Consider the following 25538-nt stretch of genomic DNA (forward strand, 5'->3'; position numbering starts at 1 on the left):
AAGGAGGAAAGTGAATTCACAAGCTCCTTAATTCTTAGAATTAAAATGCTTTTAAAAGAGTATTTAGTTCCTGCTCTTTGGTCCTGAATTTCCTGCCTTCCTTGGTTTAGTCACTAAGTCGTGTCCGACCCTTGCGACCCCATGGACTGTAGCCTGCCAGGCTCCTCTGCCCATGGGATTCTCCAGGCAAGAATATTGGAGTAGGTTGCCATTTCCTTCTCCTACGTGCCTTCCTTAGCATAAAAAAAAATCAGATAAGATTTGTTACCAACTTTCATACATGCTCTGAAGCAGAATGTGGGGAGATTTATCACTGCACATACCTTTTCAAATATCCATAGTTGCTAGCAGACTGGGAAGTTGACAAATTACCCATAATTAGGAATTTCTGCCTTCATATTTGAATTTCTCATTATTCCCTCCCAAAGCAGTTGAAAACACTCTATTTGGGGGAATATAACCCATCCATAAACAAACTATGGCAAAAAACACAACCAACCAAGTCACAGTATTTGCTGTTTTACAGTGAGAATCATGTGGGTTTAGGTGAAGCAAAAAGAGCTTTGAAAATCAGGTAGATGTGAAGTTGAGTCCATCTCTGTACTGCCTATGTGTCACCATGGGTGAGTCCCTTTCTCAGAGCTCGATTTTTTGAGATGTTGATATTAATACTCATAATATGAATAAAAGTCAGCGAGCCACTATTCCATGCCAGGTACTGGTACTTTGTATGTGAAAACTCAGTTAATCCTTACAGAAATCCAGGGAGGTAGGTGTTATTTTTATCCCCATTTTAAAGCTAATAAAACTGAAGCACAAAGAGTATCTTGCTAAAGTAATACATCTAGAAGGTAGAAGAGAAGGACATGCAAGAACAAGCATTTATATGTCAGTCAATCAGCTTAACTATTGTGAGTATAAAAACATCCAAGGAAGTGTTTGCTTGATGCATACAGAGAAGACAGTCACTAAATGTTAGTTTGTTTCTGTCCTTTAAGTGAGAACCTTCTTCCTACCTCGCACCGTTGCAAGCTCCCCATCCACGTGAGCCATGCATTGCATGGCAGTGGCCCCAACGCAGATAGGCATACTGACTTTTTGCCCTAAAACAGAAGTCGACAGGTCTATTTCAGCAACGTTCCGGAGCATCCTTGGATATAGCTTCCACCTAGAATTTGGGGGAGGGTGGAAAAAAGGTTTTAGAATTTCAAGTGTTTGAGTCAGAAAAAGAAGATATTCTTGTATTTTTCCCAGCAAGTAAATTACTTCACAAAGCTCAAGGAAATTAGGAAATTTTAATGCTTGTTAAGATGGAAAGTTATCAATAAGATTAACAATAAACTTCTCAAGTTATCGTTCTTAGTCAAGAACAATTAACAAACCGTAGACATCATCCATTTGAGTCTACAGCCTTTTGCTCTTTGAGAAACGCATTTGGATATCCAGACAATCAAGATTAGAAGAGTTCCACCATCCTGAAGACTGCGCCATTTCCTTTTGCAGTGAAACTCTCCCTCAACAAATCCCCTAACATCCTCTGATCATTTTGTTGTTGTTGTTCCTATAGTTTTAAATGGAATCATATATAGTTAGTCCTGAAACTATATATAACTGATCCTTGAATAAGGCAGGGGTAGTGGGGTGGGTCAGTCCTTTGCACAGTGGAAAATCTGTGTAAAACTTTACAGTTGAATCCTCCAGATCTCTGGTTTCACATCCACAGATTCAAGCAACTGTAGATCATGTACTACACTGTCAGTGTTGAAAAAAAAAAAATCCACGTATATGTGCACCTGCTAAGTTCAAATCCACATTCAAAAGTCAACTCTAGTATATGGCATTTTGAGTCAGGCTTGGGATGTGGCTCAGCTGGGAGACCTGGGTTCAGTTCCTAGTTGCGAAGATCCCCTGGAGAAGGGAATGGCTACCCATTCCAGTATTCTGGCCTGGAGAATTCCATGGACTATACAGTCCATGGGGTGGCAAAGAGTCAGACAAGACAGTGACTTTCACTTTCATTTTTCTTTAACTTAGCCTAATACTTTTGAGATTCATACATATTGCTGCAAGCATCAATAATTGTCCTTTTCAGTTGATGGTGAGTATTCCATTGTAAAAATGTAGCACAGTTTATCCATTCTCAAGATAAGAATATTTGGAATCTTTCAACTTGGGATGATAATAAATAATGCCACCATAAGCACTCCAGTGCTCTTGCCTGGAAAATCCCATGGACAGAGGAGCCTGGTAGGCTGCAGTCCATGGGGTCGCTGAGAGTTGGACACGACTCAGTGACTTCACTTTCCCTTTTCACTTTCATGCATTGGAGAAGGAAATGGCAACCCACTCCAGTGTTCTTGCCTGGAGAATCCCAGGGACGGGGGAACCTGGTGGGCTGCCGTCTATGGGGTCGCACAGAGTCGGACACGACTGAAGCGACTTAGCAGCAGCAGCAGCAAGCATTCACTGAAAGGTTTCTGTGTGAAGATAGCTTTCATTTCACTTCTTCCGAGCCATTTTGAAGACAGTATAGAATGGATGGGGATTAGATTAGAATTTAAGAAGATATCTTTTGTCTACGTCAACTGTTCTTTTTTCTTACAGACAGTAGCTTCAGGCAATAACTTTTTAAATTATGATGTGGTTTCTTCAAAATCCTTGATCTGAATTCTGTATCCATTGAAGTATGACGATAAGGGAAGGTGGGCTTTTTTTTTTTTAGTTAAATTGAGCAGTTTCCCCAAAAATTGTATTTGGCAGAGACTGGAATTTTTGACTTAAAGAATTTTTGACCCCTGACCATTATCTTAAATTATTTTTTTCTGCAGTTCTTTTGTGTAGCAATACAAGTTACTAACAAACCAAGAAACAAACTAGTAAAATTTACAGGAAAACTAGTTCTCTTTTCTTTCTGCAAAATTTATACCTCCTATTTGTTCAGGATTATTTTCTCCTCATTAGTAATTGATTAAAACTAAAGAAAATATAGCCCCAGTTTCTCATGAGCACTTAGGCAATAAACCTGTGAGTACACATGCATATATACCTAACTAGCACTCACCTTTCAGGACTTAGATTTAATTCTGCTTCCAGATAGATCAAGATTTTTCATTAATACAGTGAAGTGTGATTTAGTAACAGAGTCACCAAAATAAATGGAACCTCCCAAGACTTAATTGAAGCCTACTTCCTCCAGCGGAAGAAGAAATTCTGCCTTAATGTTGCTTTGAGGAATAGCTAAGGGTCTGTAATATAATCCTTCCTCACATAATAAAGTAAAAACATCCAACCCCTGCAAAACATAATAAAGAAGTTTAACGGTGATTTCTCTGCAATTCCTTTGAACAACATAATTGTCTTGATTTTCTGTCACACCACATGCTCTGCTGCTGGAAGTCTTTTCTTCCCAACTGACCCTCACAGCATGATTCTTTGATCTCCATTCAGAATGGGGAGATGCAGAAACCTTGAAGAGAATTTTTACTACCAGTCATCTCTAAGTGTATTATTAGAATGAGAGAAAAAGATTTAATAGCAGCCGTTGGCATGCTGGCCTTGGAAGGCATTAATATTTACTTAGAGCTGAGAAAACAATGGAAGCTTTTATGAAGAGCACACGCAGAGCTGCAAGGCATTAGCCGTGTGTGTGTTTGTGTGTCAGAAGGAACATTTTCAGATATCCCGTTCCCCTTGAATCAGGCAAGGCTCAACCCTTTCCTCTACAGGCAGCAATTTCATGCTTGTCCACAAGGTGGCGAAGTCACTTTAATAACTGTGTTCTTGCTTCCCACACATATAATTTCCTGCCCTGAGGATGACATTACAGAGGCATCAACCAACAGCACAAAATGCAATTCCTAGACCAAATTAGATGAGATCAATGGCGTGGAAAATGTATGCTTTCTACAAAGTCCTTCACATTTTGAAATGTTCCAAAGAGCGATTACAGCTTAACCTTGTCAGGTAATTCCAATAGTTCTGCAAGCCCCACCCAATCTCATCCCCAATTTAAGTTATTTTTTCACAGTCTTACATAAAACTAGCTTACTACAACCTTAGACTCTGCTTTTATGGGACTTCCACTTTGGAAAAAAATATGAAGATTGACAAAACAATTGAAGCAGCTAAATAATAAGCATTTTTCAAAGGTTTCTTAAGTGAAGTGGTGCAAAAGTGGAAATCATTTTAACATCCAACAAGGGCCTCAATTTTATGTTATCATAAATCGGGTCCCCAAGAGGAAGTACACTGATGAAGGAAGAAACCCACTCATCACCCAGCTTTGAAGTTCTGTGCTGTTATTTAATCCCACCAACTCAACACAGTGAATTAATGATTTACAAGTATTGTAAGATGATCATGTCTTCCCAAATGGTTCAGTGGAAAAGAATTTGCCTGCCAGTGCAGAAGACTTGGATTCAATCCTTGCGTCAGAAAGATCCCCTGGAGGAGGAAATGGCAACCCACTCCAATATTCTTCCTTGGAAAATTCCATGGACAGAGGCGCCTAGTGGGCTAAAGTCCATGGAGTCACAAAAGAGTGCAACACAACTTAGCAACTAAGCAATAAAAATGACGATCATATTGCATCTTACTTTCTCCACATGAATTACTTATTCTAAGCATTAAAAATGCATACCATATATATATATACATAAATTGTGTATATGTATACATAAAATATACTACACGTTTAAAATCTTATTTGTTACCATTTATTTCTCAATATTGAGAGATCTTTAAAACATTTAACTGGAATATTGATACTTCTGAGACACTTGGTAAAGGAAGAAGGAATTTAAGTCGGAAGAAAACACAGCCGGGTAAATACTATATTTAAACATTCAAGCCATTTTCGGAGTGCCTCCATGTGTGGATAAGTTTCAGAAGGCCTGTGAATCTCCTGAAATATGCGTGTGTGTGTGCGTGTGTGTGTGTGTGTGCTTGTGTTTGTAGTTTGTCACACATGTCTGGATTAAAAAACCACAGCTCTGAGGTCCAAAGTGGGGTGAGTGAGAGATTTCCAGGGGAGAGGGAGGGAGATGAAGAGAAGAGGAGGGAGAAGAAATGATGAAGAGGGAGAAGGATGAGAAGGTGATGGAGCTGATATGAGATCTCTTGCCATGTGACTTTTCAAAAAGGAGACAATTAACAGCTTTATACAATGCAAGAGAAAAATCAGCTTCCTTACCTGTGGTGCCAAGTAGCTGAATGATTCTGTGACATTTACACCTATGAGAACACTAACAATGCCCCTGGTGAATGTATATTGCTTTTCAAATACTTAAGAGAGGGAATGATGTCACTTTTGCCACCTCTTATTTGAGAAAATCCATGCAATTTTCAGCATCACTAAGTGCATTAGGGACGATGAGCTTCCTTTACTAATATCACATGACTTATAAACACCCAAATCGGAGAATCATATTCCACCAGATAATTTCACAAGAAGCCACAAAATGTGGGTAGACCATGGTTGAGAAAGATGATGTGTTTCTCACATTATAACCCTGGTTAACGTGTAAGAGAATCTAAGAACTATTCTTTTGAAAATTAACTCCAAACTTTCAGGCCACATGAAATCTAACAAGCTGACATTTTTCATCGTTCCTGTCATAATTGCAATAGGAAGCTCTCTTCTTTGGGTAGTTCTGTTTGACTTTATTTGACCTTTTGGGGGAGGGGGTGGGGAGAAGCAGACACAATGTTATTACAGCCTCAGGTCTTACCCAAAAATATCTCCAAGCAACTGCTTTGTCACCTAACTGGTCTGTGTCCCCAGAACCTCAAAAGGTGGTTTTCAGAGCTGGGTGCAGAGATAAAAGGTGTCATTGTGCATTCACACCTTTTGCTATACCCCTGGGATAGGGAGGTTATCAATTTCACAACTGTCTTTAAAATACTCTGTCGTGTGTCACAGCGGGTTATCTGAGGTTTGCTTGGTTTGTCATCTTCATTTGGATTAGAATGAGAGCTTTCAGATTGATTGCCTTCATCCCATCAAGCCAAAGTCACCACCTGGCAGAACATCTATTTTACCTCCACGTGATCAGCTTTATGATACAGGTTAAGAACTGAAAGTTCATCCAGCAAGTTACACAACAAAAAAGGATTGGAGATGCTAGACAGGCAATGTGTGTTGTAATAAAAACTCCTCAGGTGGTTGATAATAATCCCCTATCCTCCAGAAGATAAAAAAAGAGTCTATTAGTATATTTTACCCTCCTTTAAAGCTGAACAAAAGAGAATGATCAAGGTTCATAGAAAAGGTGGCATTTAAAACTCCTCATTTTCTGTGTTCTGTCCCTAAGTTTCTCACTCAATACTTAGGCTGAGTAGGCTGGGGATACCCACTGCTGGGGATACCTGTGTAATTCACAGAAGTTGTGAGGTGCTTTTCCAGGCCACACAGAAGTCACCACAGTCTTCTGTGTCTCACAAGTTTTCTAGAATTTCAAGGGTTGAAGAGGTGTCCAGTTTGCTACAGCCCTTTGCTCCATCTTGAAAATGTCCATTGGGCCAATTGTTTGGGGTCCATTTTTCACCAGTTCAACCACCAGCATTATGGAGGCCAAAGGTCAATGTGCATCCCTTGAAATGTAAGCTCCACTGGACAAGAACTTTCTTCACCTGACTCACTCTATCCTCAATATGTATCGAATCGAACCCACTGAGATACTTAATGTGTGAGGTAATTAACCAACCAGCACTCCTTAAAGGGTGAGGAAGGCTGTGCAAAAATGGACTAGGTGGTCCCTTGAGCATTGTGCCTTGAGGAATGCTGATGGACACCAACTCCATTATCCTCCCAAGGCCCTGAGATTTCCTTGGTTAAAATTACCTATTTGGGTTTAAGTGTTGCTTTCAGGAAACTACTAAAAGGCAAACCACATCACTTATGAACAGAGTTGAGATGAGCCCAAGTAGGGGCAACTTCTGAGAGCAGAAAACATTGAAAGACCTGAAATACCCCATAGCAGTTGGATAAAATCAGAAGTTTAAGCAGCACCACTCTTTGCCAACTTTTCCGTTGCCATGGCTCCCTAGCATTTATTAAATCTCGTTTGTGTCCCAGGAAAGATCTGAGACAAAGTCAAGGCTTGAAGGAGTTTGGGGAAGCCTCCCCTGCCTTTCACCCCACTCTCAGGCTCCTACACTGATTTATAGGTGATTTGGTGCTGTTTGCTGGGAACCACTGTGGTTAGAATGATTTCATTTCTCCTAACAAACACATAGAAAAATGAGCTTGAGTGATTTTGCTCTAGGCTAAAGCAGAAATCAGGAATAAAGGCAGGTTCTTTCACCTGGATACTTTTTGCCTTTTTTGTTTATCACCATCCATGAGTGCCCACATTTACTGGCTTCACTAAAGGTGCATGAGCCTCCTAGACTGTAGTGTACTGAGGACTCCCCTCCCCTGCTCCAGCAAATAAACCATTTCCTAAGTGCATAAGCTGTGACATCCACCATCTTGGGCTTTGAAATATGAAAGTCAGTGGAAAACTAATTTGGGAAGAGAGATGAAGCCTTTTGGAGGAGAAAAGAAACCACAAAGTGAAAGATTAATGCCATATAGACAAACTTGAATCTAAAGTAAAAATTCAGAAAACAGTAATCAAAATGAATGATAATGGAAAACCAGCATGATGGGAACATTTGAGGCAACCATCTGATCTGGTTTGTCCAGATAAGACAGTTGTCTCCTGTTTAATACTAACAGTTTCCTACACCATAAATTAGACTGTCAGAGGAAAAGAGAATGGAATCATCAGAATTTATCACCATTTTTATACACAGTTAAATGAATTATCCACATAATTCCAAGTGAGGAAATTTAGGGTTAGCTATTTTCCAAGCAAGTTTAAAGCCTAATATTTCTCACAGCCCCATGAATTTCCCCTCTCTACTAAACATAATATCTAAACAAGTAAGTCCATACCATCATTATTAAAACCGAAATATTGTGCTTTGATAGAATATCTTTGTATAATTTTAAAACATGATTTTAAAAATATTCTTACCTGGAAAATGCTGCAATATTATCAGCCAAGGTTTCCTCATCATTTGCCCCAGATTTATAATAGTCATATATAGACTTCTGAAGTACAGATTTAGCATGTTGTTCATAATCACTGATGCAAACAAGCCGAGAGAACATTTTCCTGTGCTACTGCAAACCCTGGGATGTTTTTCCCCCTGTGTTGCTTTCAACATTCTGACAATTCTGTTATTAGTTATTTATTAACAGAGTTTTTCCAAAGTTCAGATTTAGTTCTCTGTTGCTTACATTAATTAAGTGAGCAAACACATGCTTAGACTTTGAAATTTTATTTGCAGCTGTCTGCCAAAGGGCAGGTAGTACCTCTAAGCCTCAAGAAATTGGGTGAGGGGACAGCAAGAGGGGATTAGGTGTCTGTTACATTAAAAAGGCAGGAGAATGAGTAAAAATTAAGCACCTCGAGCAGTACTTGCCTAAGGCCGCTCTTGGCTCAATTCTGCCAAAGGCTGTTTCTTCCCCACTGCATGTGTCTTTGCTGTTTAACTGGTACCCAGAATTTGCTGCACACTCATTTCATTCCATATTTGGATCACGCACATACACAAAACAGAGCTTATGAAATGAATGCGGCATATGTTACCAGAATGGGGACTCCTTCCAGGGCCTGAGAGTGGGCTGTTGTGTAACACTCAGAAATGAATTGTCTAAAGAGACGCGTGTACTGACAAAGCAAAAGACTTTATTGGTAAGGGGTGCCTGAGCAGAGGGCAGCAGCATAAGGGAACAGGAGAACTGCTCTGATATGTGGTTTACAGTCTCAGCTTTAATGGTAATGGAGTTAGCTTTCCAGACAGTCTCTGGCTTTTGCTTGTACCCTTATTTGGTCTGACTCAGGATCCTTCCAGGATGGAAGGATGGCTTTCCCAGGTGGCTCAGTGGTAAAGAATCTGCTTGCAATGCATGAGACTTGAAGGAGACACGGGTTTGATCCCTGAGTTGGGTAGATCCCCTGGAGAAGGAAATGGCAACCCATTGCAAAATTCTTGCCTGGAGAACTCTTTGGACAGAAGAAGCTGGCAGGCTACAGCTGTACAGGCTACAGACTACTCTTTGCAGTCACAAGGAATCAGACACAACTGAACAACAACAAGGGTACTTCCTTCTGTACTTGCAAATCTGAATTCCAGCAAGGTTTCTGGGAGTTTGGCAGGACATATTATGGATGGGCATCTCCTCCTTCTTGTTGGCCCCTTGTAGATTCTCCAGGTTAGTTTTCTGAAACAGCACCATTTTCCTTATCAGGACCTCTGACTGAGACAGCTCATGCAAATCATTATTGTGCTTGGTCAAGGCGGTCGACAGTTCCTAGCACATCCAGTAAATGTAGGGTGTCTACACAACAATAAACCTGGCTGATTATAAACTTTTGGCTTTAACAAGAAACATTAAGGCCAAATTTACAGCTGATTCTTAGAGTCTTATCTTCCTCTGGAGAAGATGCAGGGAAGTGCCAGTCCAAAAGACCTTGCGATTTCAATCTAAAATTTCATTCAGTCATGGAAAAAACACCTGGGGAAGATTTGTATTAGTAAGACATGATTCAGAAACCAATGGCTTTGACATGAGTCAGATCTATTTTTCAATTTGGGAGGCCCCACTTAAAGTTACTCACCTGTGCCCAGCAGCTGAATTTCAACTGCCAATACCTATAGGAGGTATTGAACTTGGAATCTGCTGCTCCATCCACATGTCATGCTAAAGCACTTTGGAATCAATGCCCCCTGGAGGGCTTAAATTGTGAACCCATGGACTGTAGCAAAGGAGTTGGTACATGAATACCAAATCCCTCAATCCTCTGGCATTTAACTCATAGATGTGCATTCTATGAGTTGCATGCTCATAGTTCTATGAGGTGGATGCTTCAGTTACCCACAGGTCTTAGTTGGTTGCTAACCCACCCTGGGTTACATGCCTTCCCCTCTAAATTCCCCAACCCTTTAATTTAATCAAAGAGCTTTATGTTGTTAGAATTAGCATTGAATTATACATAGATTTATCCCCGAAGTTCACAAATGCTTACTATGGCTTCAGTTCGGTATTTATTATATTATATAACTTATCAGTTTAGTTCAGTCGCTCAGTCGTGTCGGACTCTTTGCGACCCTATGAATCGCAGCATGCCAGGCCTCCCTGTCCATCACTGACTCCCAGAGTTTAACCAAATTCATGTCCATTGAGTCAGTGATGCCATCCAACCATCTCATCCTCTGTTGTCCCCTTCTCCTCCTGCCCCCAATCCCTCCCAGCATCAGGGCCTTTTCCAATGAGTCAACTCTTCGCATGTGGTGGCCAAAGTATTGGAGTTTCAGCTTCAGCATCAGTCCTTCCAATGAACACCCAGGACTGATCTTTAGGATGGACTGGTTGGATCTCTTTGCAGTCCAAGGGACTCTCAAGAGTCTTCTCCAACACCACCGTTCAAAAGCATCAATTCTTCAGCACTCAGCTTTCTTCACAGTCCAACTCTCACATCTATACATAACCACTGAAAAACCGTAGCCTTGACTAGACGGACCTTTGTTGGCAAAGTAATGTCTCTGCTTTTTAGTATGCTGTCTGGGTTGGTCATAACTTTTCTTCCAAGGAGTAAGCATCTTTTAATTTCATGGCTGCAATCACCATCTGCAGTGATTTAGGCCCCCCAAAAATAAAGTCTGACACTGTTTCCACTGTTTCCCCATCTATTTGCCATGAAGAGATGGGACCGGATGCCATGATCTTAGTTTTCTGAATGTTGAGCTTCAAGTCAACTTTTCACTCTCCTCTTTCACTTTCATCAAGAGGCTTTTGAGCTCCTCTTCACTTTCTGCCATAAGGGTGGTGTCATCTGCATATCTGAGGTTATTGTTATTTCTTCCGTCAATCTTGATTCTAGCTTGTGCTTCCTCCAGCCCAGCGTTTCTCATGATCTACTCTATGTATAAGTTAAATAAGCAGGGTGACAATATATAGCCTTGACGTACTCCTTTTCCTTTTTGGAACCAGTCTGTTGTTCCATGTCCAGTTCTAACTGTTGCTTCCTGACCTGCAGACAGGTTTCTCAAGAGGCAGGTCAGGTGGTCTGGTATTCCCATCCCTTTCAGAATTTTCCACAGTTTATTGTGATCCACACAGTCAAAGGCTTTGGTATAGTCAATAAAGCAGAAATAGATGTTTTTCTGGAACTCTCTTGCTTTTTCCATGATCCAGCGGATGTTGGCAATTTGATTTCTGGTTCCTCTGCCTTTTCTGAAACCAGCTTGAGCATCTGGAAGTTCACGGTTCATGTATTGCTGAAGCCTGGCTTGGAGAATTTTGAGCACTATTTTAACATGCTGCTACTGCTAAGTCACTTCAGTCGTGTCCGACTCTGTGCAACCCCAGAGACCACAACCAACCAGGCTCCGCCGTCCCTGGGATTCTCCAGGTAAGAACACTGGAGTGGGTTGCCATTTCCTTCTCCAATGCATGAAAGTGAAAAGTGAAAGTGAAGTCGCTCAGTCATGTCTGACTCCTAGCGACCCCATGGACTGCAGCCTACCAGGCTCCTCCATCCATGGGATTTGCCAGGCAAGAGTAGTGGAGTGGGTTGCCATTGCCTTTTATATATAATTCCTTAGGTAGGAATTAATTTAATTTTAAAATAACTAACCAATTGTCTCACCATCATTTATTGACTAGCCCATCTCTCCATTCACTTAATAATATTCTTTAAGACAGAATTCATACTATGCATATAAACACTACCACCTAAAACTGTCCTTTTGATTAACAAAAAACTAGCTTTATTCCACAATATTGCTACTGCTACGCATGAAGATACCCCAAGGCTAATGATGAAAGAAGATGGATAATAAGGGCTGGAAATTATGCTCTCTGTAAGCAGTGTGCTGAAGGATAAGCCAGAAAGCTCCAGAATGCACTATTCTTAAAACACAGTTCTGCTTGAAAACAGTGAGCCAGTGGCTAATAATGAGATGTCAGCTCTCTGATTTCAGAGATTAATAATCAGAACTGAAATACCCTTAAACGGTGTGAAAGTGAAAGTTAGTAGCACAGTCATGTCTGACTCTGCGATACCATGAACTGCAGCCTGTCCCACTGATTTCTCCAGGCAAGAGTACTGGAGTGGACTGCCATTTCCTTCTCCAGGGGATCTTCCCAACCCAGGCATCAAACCCAGGTCTCCTGAATTTAACAGGCAGATTCTTTACCAACTGAGCCACTAGGGAAACCCCTTAAACAATGTACTTTTATTTAAATTATAGTCTTATACTAGGAGGAAAAGCTGTGAATGTTTAAAACAACACAGTTTCTTTTTTTTTTCTTTAGACATTTATAGTTTTTTATTTTTTAAATTTTTTAAAATCTTTAATTCTTACATGCGTTCCCAAACATGAACCCCCCTCCCGCCTCCCTCCCCACAACATCTCTCTGGGTCATCCCCATGCACCAGCCCCAAGCATGCTGCACCCTGCATCAGACATAGACTGGCGATTCAATTCTTACATGATAGTATACATGTTAGAATGCCATTCTCCCAAATCATCCCACCCTCTCCCTCTCCCTCTGTGTCCAAAAGTCCGTTATACACATCTGTGTCTTTTTTCCTGTCTTGCATACAGGGTCGTCATTGCCATCTTCCTAAATTCCATATATATGTGTTAGTATACTGTATTGGTGTTTTTCTTTCTGGCTTACTTCACTCTGTATAATTGGCTCCAGTTTCATCCATCTCATCAGAACTGATTCAAATGAATTCTTTTTAACGGCTGAGTAATACTCCATTGTGTATATGTACCACAGCTTTCTTATCCATTCATCTGCTGATGGACATCTAGGTTGTTTCCATGTCCTGGCTATTATAAACAGTGCTGTGATGAACATTGGGGTACATGAACAACACAGTTTCTTCAAGCAGATAATTTGCACCAAACAAGAATGATAGCTCAGTCAAAAATATGATGCTAAAAGAAAATTGCTGCACTTGGATGCACATCCTTGTCTTAGCAAGTGAGACAGAGATGCATATAGTCTTCCTACATGTGTTCAACTATTTATCTTATAAATGTTATAGATGAATATTAATAGCACGTTTCTTATAAATGAGTCCCAACAACTAAAGGCTGAAAGTCACATATCTATGTACATGTCAAATGAAAACTTCCTGTGAGCATATTTGAAAACTAGAAAGTTGTTGGTTCTGATGGCTTTTGGAAATTGATAAAATAAGAGAACACTTTTGTGAGAAATATGTGTGGACACCATGCAAATTTATTTAAAGGAAATGAACTTGAGAAAGGAGTAGATTGAATGAATCTCCATTTCTCCTCTCTATTTTTGTGGATAGTGGTAATAGATTTTTTAAAAAAGAATAGTGGCTCATTTTTTTAAGAATTGTAAAATGCTTTTTTATATTTTATTTTGTCAACTCTACTCAGTATTGCTGGAAATATTCATTGTGACAAGTAAAGGTAGTTGCCATTCACAAAGGATAGCATAGGAAGGGAAAAAAATGTTTAACTTCTATCTTATTACAAATGAGGGAATAGTTTGGCAGGAATGGCATTTCTTTCATCTGTTTAGGGACCAGTTGTAGTGAATAATTCAATGTGAGTTTTCAGGCCAACACTTGTTTTAGTTGTGAGATTATTGATTCTTGGTTTTTAAAAATTTTAATGGAAATCATGCATTTATCCAACTTTAGGCTTTGTAAGTCTCTGATTTTCACTGTAAATACATCTGCTTAACATATCATATTGATATGTAATGTAATCATATAGTCTTATGCATAATATATTACCTTGATATATATTATTATGTTTAAGACTGCTGATCAAAAATGATAAATATGTTAGGCTAAGGCAAAATTTGGAAACAATATTATTTATAAAAGATGATTTTTTGTGGTGGTCACTTCCTTAAAATATTGGTTCCAAGTGTAATGAGGAGAGATGGAAATAATAAATGAAGCCCCTTATTCTGTTTATCACCCAAACATTATTACTGCCTATATTCTCCACTCTACATTTCATCCCTGTGGCTCATTTATTTTGTAAATGGAAGTTTGTACCTCTTGATTTCTTTCACCTGTTTCCCTCATCTGTTTCACTCCTCTCCCTTCTGGTAACCAATATTTATTCTTGGTATCTATGACCCTTTGTTTTATGTTTGTTCCTTGTTTTGCATTTCAGTTTTCACACATCCCAAGTTAAAGCATAGTTCTTTTTAGATCCATCCATGTTGTTGCAAATGGCAACATTTCACTATTTTTATGGCTGAGTAATTGTGTGCATATATTCCATCTTCTTTACCATTTTATCCATTGGTACTTAGATTAAGCCCATATCTTGCCTGTTGTAAATAATGCTGCAGTGAACATAAATGTGCATGTATCTTTTCAAATTTGCATTTTCATTCTCTTCAGATAAGTACCCAGCAGTGGCATTGCTGGCTGTCATGGTAGTTTCATTTTTAATTTTATGAGAAAGTTCCATTTACTGGGCTAACTTGATTAAGTCATGTCCGACTCTTTGCAACCCTACGGACTGTAGCTCACTAAGCTCCTCTGTCCATGGGATTCTCCTGGCAAGAATACAGGAGTGGGTTGCTGTGGCCTCCTCCAGGCGATCTTCCTGACCCAGGAATCAAACCTGCATCTCTGAAGTCTCCTGCATTGGCAGGAAGGCCCTTTACCACTAGTGCCACCTGGGAAGCACAGGAAACTTCCACACTGTTTTCCAATTTACATTCTCATCAGCAGGGCATGAGTGCTCCCTTTTCTCCACATTCTCACAAACAATTGTTATTTATTGTCTTTTTGACAAAAACCATCCTGACAAGTGTGTAGAGAGATATCTTATTTTGGTTTTGATTTGCATTTCCTTGACGATTAGTGATGTAAAGTATCTTTTCATGTGCCTGTTAGCCATCTGTACATCAGCTTTGAGAAAAAAAGTTTTTTAGATCTTCTGCCCCTTTTTTAGTAGAGTTGTTTGGGAAGATTTCTGTGTGTGTGTTTAAATGTAAGAGTTATTTGTGTATTTTGAAAATCAAGCTCCTTTTCAGATATGTCATTTGCATATACCTTCTCCCATTCAATGAGTGACCTTTTTATTTATGTGATACTTTTCCTTGCTGTACAAAAGCTTTTTAGTTTGATGTACTTTCTTTTTTTAATATAAATTTATTTATTTTAATAGGAGGTTAATTACTGTATAATATTGTATCAGTTTTGCCGTACATCAACATGAATTTGTTTATTTTTACTTTTGTTCTCCTTGCTTGAGGAGACATAGCCAAGAAAACATTGCTAAGACTTACGTCAGGGAGTATACTGACTATATTTTCTTCTAGAAATTTTATGATTTCAAGTCTTACATGAAGTCTTCAATCTATTTTGAGGATTGTTTTTAATATGAGAAAGTAGTCCAGTTTGATTCTTTTGCATACAGATATTCGGATTTCCCCACATCAGATACTGAAGAAGTTGCTTTTCTTCTTTGTATATTCCTGCCTCTTCTGTTGTAGATTCAGTTCAGTTCACTTCAGTTGCTCATTTGTGTCCGACTTTTTGCGACCCCATGAATCGCAGCACACCAGGCCTCCCTGTTCATCACCAACTCCCGGAGTTCACTCAGACTCACGTCCATCGAGTCCATGATGCCATCCAGCCATCTCATCCTCTGTCATCCCCTTCTCCTCCTGCCCCCAATCCCTCCCAGCATCAGAGTCTTTTCCAATGAGTCAACTCTTTGCATGAGGTGGCCAAAGTAATGGAGCTTCAGCTTTAGCATCATTCCTTCCAAAGAAATCCCAGGGCTGATCTCCTTCAGAATGGACTGGTTGGATCTCCTTGCAGTCCAAGGGACTCTCAAGAGTCTTCTCCAACACCACCGTTCAAAAGCATCAGTTCTTTGGTGCTCAGCTTTCTTCACAGTCCAACTCTCACATCTATACATGACCACTGAAAAACCATAGCCTTGACTAGACGGACCTTTGTTGACAAAGTAACATCTCTGCTTTTCAATATGCTATCTAGGTTGGTCATAGCTTTTCTTCCAGGAGTAAGTGTCTTTTAATTTCATGGCTACAATCACCATCAGCAGTGATTTTGGAGCCCCAAAAAATAAAGTCTGACACTGTTTCCACTGTTTCCCCATCTATTTCCCATGAAGTGATGGGACCAGATGCCATGATCTTCGTTTTCTGAATGCTGAGCTTTAAGCCAACTTTTTCACTCTCCACTTTCACTTTCATCAAGAGGCTTTTTAGTTCCTCTTCACTTTCTGCCATAAGGGTGGTGTCATCTGCATATCTGAGGTTATTGATATTTCTCCCAGCAATCTTGATTCCAGCTTATGCTTCTTCCAGTCCAGCATTTCTCATGATGTACTCTGCATAGAAGTTAAATAAGCAGGGTGACAATATACAGCCTTGACGTACTCCTTTTCCTATTTGGAACCAGTCTGTTGTTCCACATCCAGTTCTAACTGTTGCTTCCTGACCTGCATACAGGTTTCTCAAGAGGCAGGTCAGGTAGTCTGGTATTCCCATCCCTTTCAGAATTTTCCACAGTTTATTGTGATCCACACAGTCAAAGGCTTTGGTATAGTCAATAAAGCAGAAATAGATGTTTTTCTGGAACTCTCTTGTTTTTTCCATGATCCAGTGGATGTTGGCAAGTTGATCTCTGGTTCCTCTGCCTTTTCTAAAACCAGCTTGAACATCTGGAAGTTCACGGTTCATGTATTGCTGAAGCCTGTCTTGGAGAATTTTGAGCATTACTTTACTAGCGTATGAGATGAGTGTTATTGTCCGATAGTTTGAGCATTCTTTGGCATTGCCTTTCTTTGGGATTGGAATGAAAACTGACCTTTTCCATTCCTGTGGCCACTGTTGTAGATTAGTTGACCAAATTAATGTGGATTCATTTCTGAGCTCTCTGTTCTCTTCCATCGACCTATATGTCCTATTTATGCCAGTACTGTCATTTTGAGATTGCATCCAAGTACTGCATTTCGGACTCTTTTGTTGACCATGATGGCTACTCCATTTCTTCTGAGGGACTCCTGCCCGCAGTAGTAGATATAATGGTCATCTGAGTTAAATTCACCCATTCCAGTCCATTTTAGTTCACTGATTCCTAGAATGTCGACATTCACCCTTGCCATCTCCTGTTTGACCCCTTCCAATTTGCCTTGATTCATGGACCTGACATTCCAGGTTCCTATGCAGTATTGCTCTTTACAGCATCGGATCTTGCTTCTATCACCAGTCACATCCACAACTGGGTATTGTTTTTGCTTTGGCTCCATCCCTTCATTCTTTCTGTATTTATTTCTCTGGGGAAACAGTGGAAACAGTGTCAGACTTTATTTTTGGGGGCTCCAGAATCACTGCAGATGGTGACTGCAGCCATGAAATTAAAAGATGCTTACTCCTTGGAAGAAAAGTTATGACCAACCTAGGTAGCATATTCAAAAGCAGACATTACTTTGCTGACTAAGGTCCATCTAGTCAAGGCTATGGTTTTTCAGTGGTCATGTATAGATGTGAGAGTTGGACTGTGAAGAAAGCTGAGCACCAAAGAACTGATGCTTTTGAACTGTGGTGTTAGAGAAGACTCTTGAGAGTCCCTTGGACTGCAAGGAGATCCAACCAGTCCATTCCGAAGGAGATCAGCCCTGGGATTTCTTTGGAAGGAATGATGCTAAAGCTGAAACTCCAGCACGTTGGCCACCTCATGCGAAGAGTTGACTCATTGGAAAAGACTCTGATGCTGGGAGGGATTGGGGGCAGGAGGAGAAGGGGATGACAGGGGATGAGATGGCTGGATGACATCACGGACTCGATAGACATGAGTCTGAGTGAACTCTGGGAGATGGTGATGAACAGGGAGGCCTGGCGTGCTTGGATTCATGGGGTTGCAAAGAGTCGGACACGACTGAGTGACTGAACTGAACTGAACTGAACTGATGCCAGTACTATACTGTTTTGATGACTCTAGCTTTGTGTGTCCTTAGTTTCTCAGTCATGTCTGACTCTTTGAGACCCCATGGACTGTACTGCAGCAGGCGCCTCTGTCCATGGGGATTCTCCAGGCAAGAATACTAGAGTGGATTGCCATGCCCTCCTCCAGGGGATCTTCCCAATCCAGGGATTGAACCCAGGTCTCCCACGTTGCAGGTGGATTCTTTACCATCTGAGGCACCAAGGAAGCCAAAGAATACTGGAATGGGTAGCCTATCCCTTCTCCAGGGGATCTTCCCAACCCAGGAATCAAACCAGGATCTCCTGGGTTGAAGCCAGATTCTTTACCAGCTGAGCTACCAGGGAAGCCCATCATACTGTTTAATGTCTCTCACTTTGAAGTATGGTTTGAAATCAGGAAGCATAATACCCCCAGATATGTTCTTATTTCTCAAAATCATTTTGGCTATTTGCAGTCTTTTGTACTTCCATACACAAAGCTAGAATTATTTGTCCTAGCTCTGAGAAAAATGCCATTGGTATTTTGATAGGAATTGCACTGAATCTGGACATTACTTTGGCTAGTATAATCATTTTTAATAGTATAAATTCTTCCAATCCATGAAAACAGCATATAATTTCATCTGTTCATGTCATCTTCATTTTCTTTCATCAGAGTGTCATAGTTTTCTGAGTACAGGTCTTTTAGCATCTTAGTTACATTTATTCCTAGGTATTTTATTCTTTATTTTGCTATGATTGTAAATGAAATTTTCTTCTTAATTTCTTTTACTGATAGTTTGTTTCTAGTTTATTGCAACAGATTTCTCTATATAAATTTTGTGTTGTGCAACTTTACCAAATTCACTGATGAGTTTTAGTAGCTTTTTGATGATACCTTTAGGATTTTCTATGTATAGTATTGTGTTATCTGCAGACAGTGACAGTTTTACTTCCTTCCCAACTTGGATTTCTTTTATTTCTTTTTCTTGTCTAATTGCTGTGGTTAGGACTGCCAATATCAGGCTGAATAAAAGTGGTGAGTGTGGGCATCCTTGTTTTGTTCCTGATCTTAAAGGAAATACTTCCAGCTCTCATAGTTGAGCATGGTGTTAGCAGTGGGCTTGTCATATATGGGTTTTATTATGTTGAGATATGTTCTTTCTATGGGCTTCCCTGGTGGCTCAGTGGTAAAGAATCCACCTGCTATTGCAGGAGATGTGGGTCTAATCCCTGGGTCTGGAAGATCCCCTGGAGAAGGAAATGGTAACCCACTCCAGTATTCTTGCCTGGAAAATCCCATGGACAGAGGAGCCTGGCAAGCTACAGTCCACGGGATCTGAAAAGAGTCAATCACAATGACTAAACAACATGTTCACTCTATATCCATTTTGCTGAGAGTCTTTGTCATAACTGGATGTCAAATTTTGTCCAAAGTTTTTCCACATCTATTTAGATGATCATATGATTTTTGTTATTCAGTTTGTTAATGTAGTGTATCATGTTGTTTGATTTTCAGACATTGAATCATTCTCACATCCCTAAGATAAATCCATGGTATATGATCCTTTTAATGTATTGTTGAATTTGGCTTGCTAATGTTTTGTTAAGGATTTTTGCATATACATTTATTAATGATATTTACCTGTAATATTCTTTTTTGTGTGATATCTTTGGCTTAGGTATCAGGGTGATGTTGGCCTCAGAATTGTATTTCTAGGAATTTAGCCATTTCTTCAGGTTTCCATTTTATTGGTGTATAATTTTTTGTAGCAATCTCATGATTTTTTATTTCTCTGTTGTTTGCAACTTTTCCTTTTTCGTTTCTGATTTTATTCTATTGGTTCATCTGTCTTATTTTTCTTGATGATTCTGGCTAAAGATGGCAAGACAGAAAGTGACAGGATTCTGAGCCTGGCTTCTGAGGCTTGCAAAGCGACCTTACCAACTCCAAATGACCTAACCCCCGCCCCAAATGCTTTCATATAATTCAGCATAACCCTTTATTCTATCAATATTTAAGGGGTTTTTTTAATATTTGGGATATGTTTCACTAACATCCAAACATAGCTCCTTATTGACCCAGAACTCAGTTCATTAGAATGCCCAGGAAAGGATTTAATAAGGTAATAAGATATTATATATACACATATGCTACATATGTACATATAATATTTTATATTTATACAGATATATGAAATTATAATTAACTAATAATTAAATGTAACTTAATACAAAGTCTAATGAATAAAGATTATTAGAATTCATTGAGATTCGTCTCACTGAGTACAATTCCAGAAGCATTCACTAAAATATTTCTTCTGGCCGTTTTGTTTTTTTCTCTACAAGTTTTTTGGGATAAAGATGGGGTGTGTATGTTGTGCATGTTCTGTAATTCTGATACTGATGATTGAAAAAAATCCCATAAGAAAATTCTGTTTTGGGTCTTACCAACTGAAATATTCCAATCTATTCAAACACTATCAATGAGGGCAGGACAGAAACTATTGATATGAGAATATTCATAGTGCCTAACTATAGTTTCTGATGCCACAGGAGTAGAATGATTGATTCCTCTCCAGTTTCCTTATAAACTACTATTTTAAACCTGCTGCTGCTGCTGCTGTCACTTCAGTCGTGTCAGACTCTGTGTGACCCCATAGACGGCAGCCCACCAGGCTCCGCTGTCCCTGGGATTCTCCAGGCAATAACACTGGAGTGGGTTGCCATTTCCTTCTCCAATGCATGAAAGTGAAAAGGGAAAGTGAAGTCACTGAGTCGTGTCCAACTCTCAGTGACCCCATGGACTGACTGCAGCCTACCAGGCTCCTCCGTCCATGGGATTTTCCAGGCAAGAGTACTGGAGTGGGGTGCCACTGCCTTCTCCTAGATGCCCCCAAACTGGAGAACTTCATAGTTTCTTAGACTAGAGAAAATATGTAAACCACTGAACCAGTCACTCTGCTTACTGAAATCGCAACAGAAGAAACCTTCTTCTCTGTACAATACATTCTGATTCTGAACCCCAGCACCCAGGTGGACATTACCCCTCACTGTTGAGGCATAGTAGTACTGATGCAATTTTTGACCTGAGAGCTCTTGTCTCTTAATGAACTTTTCTGGCAATTGTCAGACTCAAAGAAAGTCTCTTTCAGCCTATTAAAGGAGACTTTTACTATCCCAGCTCTCTCCCCAATAGAACAGAATGTTCTCCAGGTTCTATGCGTGCTACGTACTCAGTCGCTCAGTTGTGTCTGACTCTTTGCGACATAGACTATAGCCTTCCAGGCTCCTGCCCATGGAATTCTCCAGGCAAGAATACTGGAGTGGGTTGCCATTTCCTCCTCCAGGGGATTTTCCTGACCCGGAGATTGAACCACCATGTCCTGTGTCTCCTGCATTGGCAGGAAGATTATTTACCACTGCACCACCTGCGTTACCTCCTGCGAATCACCTCTTTATAATCAGGAAAACAAAGGCTGTTTTAAGTTACTGTGCAGCACCTGAGTGAATTCTACCAGTCAGCTCATTACAGAAAATAAAAGCAAATGATTTTTCAGGTGTTCAGTTGTTTACATCTCTGTCAAGCCCCAGTGATGGGCAGCCCCTTGAGTGAGAAGACAAATCACAATAGATTTTTAATGGCCAGCCTTCTCTCTAAGTTAGAATGAAATAATGTTGTAATGAAACCTTGTAGTCCTTTTCTTTTCTAAGCCATGCTCTACCCACTTTGAACTAACTCCTAAAAGTTGAATACATGTGTGTTTAAAAAGCTAATTGTTTGTAGGCCTTGTCTGACAGTGGAGAAGGCAATGGCAACCCACTCTAGTACTCTTGCCTGGAGAATCCCAGGGACAGAGGAGCCTGGTGCCCTGCCGTCTATGAGTCGGACACAACTGAAGTGACTTGGCAGCAGCAGCAGCAGCTTATCTGACAGAGAGAAAAATAGCAAAAAAAAAAAAAGGGGGGGGGGGGAATTGTTGAAATAAACACGATGAATTTGCATCAGACTGACAATTGAAGAAATCCATCTTAACCTTCACATCAATTGGCTTCAAAACTGTCCCCTTTGAGTTCTCAGATCACTTCTGAAAATAATAATAAATTACCCTCTGATGTTTTTCCACAAGTCCTCAGCACATCCTCTCTACATTTGTATTCTCTTAGTACCCACATTCATCTTTTTATTTCAGTTAGAGAATATTGGGATCCTGACCAGCTTGATAATCCTCAGGTTTTTTAACTTAATAGGGTTTTTTAGAAATCATGTGGGTATGGGTCATACAAATTAGTCTGCCCCTTCAACTTTCAATACCAGAAAAGTGTCTGTTAAAGAGATTTCAATATTGATAGACATTAACATTTTCTCCAAAGGAGATGGCATCCTTTTCAATGTTCAGGAAACAATTTTTCAAAGGATAGCCAGATTCAAAAAGCACAGGAAATATAAAATGATGCACTTAAAATTATGGTGATGTGAGCATTGTGGCCAATATTTCTTAGCAGAAATAGAATGTTTTTTGTTTGTTTGTTTGTTTTTTAATTTTCAGGTCTGGAGCCACTACCTACCACTCCAAAAATCAGTGTCTGATAATATTAAATAATTCCTGTCGAGAAAGGATATGTAAGCTCTCAAAGTGTTTGGATACATACAAAAAGAGCAGTACCTGGAACTTAAGCTCAACTAAAGAGACACAAAATCTATTTAGTAATCTGCCTTTTTACATTTCCCATGATGGGCACACTCACAGAAAGGCAGCAGATTCTAAAGTCAATTCCCAAAGTGGGTTCCATGGATCACTAATAGATATACCTTGATAGAAATATATGTGGGAAAAATATGTGCTTCAATGAAAAATTATCAATGCCTAGATGACAATTTTCCAGGTTATCTGATCATAGTCTCTCACTGTCCTTGAACTATTTTTCAACTATATAGTAGTAAACAACTGAAGGAAATGTAAAATTATTCTTGACTACAGATAAGCAAATTCAGTCCTGTCCATAGAAAATCAATAAACTTCCCTTTTCATCTTGTAGAAACACCAGTATTATTTCCATTACTTCCATTTGCACCTTCACGCTCCTTACTGTGTCCTCACATGAAAGAAAGAGAAAATGGAACTTATTCTGGTATCTCTTCATCTTATACAGACAACCTATCTGCAGCACCATCTATGAGACTGGTGCTCCACCCTTATGACTTCTTCTAATCTTATCACCTTAAAGGCTTTATCTCCAAATACATTTAGGGTTATGGGTTCAACATAAGAGTTTTAGGGGGACACAATTAATCAGTCCATTTTTGTTGTTTAATCGCTGCATTTGACTCTTTATGACCCCATGGACTGCAGCATGCCAGGCTTCCCTGTCCTTCACTATCTCCCAGAGTTTGTTCAAATTTATGTCCATTGAGTCAGTGATGCTATCTAACCATTTCATCCTCTGCCACCCTCTGCTTCTAACAGCTCAGTTCAATTCAGTCACTCAGCCATGTCCTATTCTTTGTGACCCCATGGTCTGCAGCACACCAGGCTTCCCTGTCCATCACCAACCCCTAGAGCTTTCTCAAACTCATGTCCATCCTACCAGTAGCTTAATCTAGAAATTTCATCTTTCATATATCATTCACCCAGGTGCTCAGACCAAAACCTAGGAAACATTACTAATTATTCTCTTTTCCTTTGACCTCCACATCCAACCCAGTAGCAATTCCTGTTGACTTATAAGTTATATCCCAATTCTCATCACTAGTCAACACCTGTATTTCAATTTCTGTGGTCAAAGTCACAATCCTCACTCACTTGAACTGGTGATCACAAGATGAACTTTAAAACTTAAGTCAGATCATGTCTCTCCTTTGTTTTCAACCATTCAATGAATTTTCATCACACTTTTAATAACATCTTTACTTCTTACCAGGTGGCCTTTCAAAATGTTACATGATAAGCCCTTCCCATCACATACACTCTATGCTTTGTCTACAACAATTCTCCCCTTATTTTTGCTTGAAGGTATCGAACTTATTCTGGTTTCAGAGACTTTATAATTGTTCTTCCTTCTCCAAGAAACTCTAATCTTCTAGATTTTTCTATAGCTTGGTTCTTATTCAAAAAACAGTTCAAATGGCACTTTGTCAGAGAGGGCTCCTTTGACAGTCCTCCTGCATCCTCCTTCCCTAACCCTGCCTCTTATCTTACTTTATTTTCTTCGTGTCACTCATGAAAATCTGAAATTAAATCTTTCACCATTTTTTAAAAAGTATTGGTATAATGTAAACTCCTTGAAGTAACATGTTCATCTCTCTTTTTCATGCTGAATCTCCAATGTTCAGAGCTGAGTGTGTCTAATAAGTAGCAGTTCCCAACCTTTTTGGCACCAGGGACCAGTTTCATGGAAGACAATTTTTCCATGGACTAGAAACAGGGCAAAGGTTTTGGGATGACTCAAGCATATTATATTTATTGTGCACTTTGTTTATAATCCAATGCTGCTGCTGATCTGACAAGAGGTACTGCTCCACAGCCCAGAGGTTGGAGATCCTTTCCTTATGAGTTGCTGTGGTAGGGTCAATAACTTCCTCCCTCCTCCAATAAAATGTGGAATAAAGGTGTCCACATTTTATTCTCTGGAACCTGTGAATATATTACTTCAAACAGCAAAAGGACTTCACAAATGTGGTTAAATTAAGGATCTTAAAAGAGAGGAGATAATTTTCAATTATCTGGGCAAGTCCTAAATGTAATCATAAAGGATTTTTTGAGAAGTTAAGAGAGGAGAAGGTGGTGTGGTGAAGACAAAAGTAGAGATCAGAGTTATATGTTCAGTTTAGTCACTCAGTCTTGTCCAACTCTTTGCCACCCCTTGGACTATACAGTCCATGGAATTCTCCAGGCCAGAATACTGGAAAGGGCAGCCTTTCTCTTCTCCAGGGGACCTTCCCAACCTAGGGATCAAACCCAGTTCTCCCATATTGAAGGCAGATTCTTTACCAGCTGAGCCACAAGGGAAGCCCCAAGATACTTAAGTGGGTAGCCTATCTCTTTTCCAGCAGATCTTCCCAACCCAGGAATCAAACCAGGGTTCCCTGAATTGCAGCTGGATTCTTTACCAACTGAGCTGTCAGGGAAGCCCTTTCCATCATCAACTCCCAGAGCTTGCTCAAATTCGAGTCCATTGAGTTGATGATGCCATTCAGCTAGCTCATCCTCTGTTGTCCCCTTCTCCTCCTGCCTTCAATCTTTCCCAGCACAGGGTCTTTTCCGAGTCCATTCTTCTCATCAGGTGGCCAAAGTAGTGGAGCTTCAACTTCAGTATCAGTCATTCCAATGAATATTCAGGACTGATTTCCGTTAGGATTGACTGGTTGAATCTCCTTGCAATCCAAGGGACTCACAAGAGTATTCTCCAATACAACAGTTCTAAAGCATCAGTTCTTCAGTGCTCAGCTTTCTTTATGGTCTAGCTCCCACATCCACATCTGACTACTGGAAAGACCATAGCTTTGACGAGACGGACCTTTGTGGGC

At 39.9% G+C, this 25538-nt stretch overlaps 1 protein-coding gene across 2 annotated transcripts in view; it reads right to left on the reverse strand.

The window, feature by feature from the left end:
• The window catches only part of HAO1 (hydroxyacid oxidase 1), a 61621-nt gene extending 53429 nt beyond the window's left edge, over positions 1-8192 (reverse strand). The window contains exons 1-2 of one of the 2 annotated variants that reach the window (XM_005688179.3): positions 8022-8192; positions 1017-1168 (exon numbers count right to left, since the gene is read on the reverse strand). In XM_005688179.3, coding sequence (XP_005688236.1) covers positions 1017-1168; positions 8022-8158 — 289 coding nt within the window. In that variant the 5' untranslated portion in view covers positions 8159-8192. The remainder of the gene's footprint in view (positions 1-1016; positions 1169-8021) is intronic. The other variant, XM_005688180.3, reaches the window with a different exon arrangement.

This window comes from Capra hircus, chromosome 13, assembly GCF_001704415.2.
Source record: "Capra hircus breed San Clemente chromosome 13, ASM170441v1, whole genome shotgun sequence".
Taxonomy (NCBI): Eukaryota; Metazoa; Chordata; class Mammalia; order Artiodactyla; family Bovidae; genus Capra; species Capra hircus.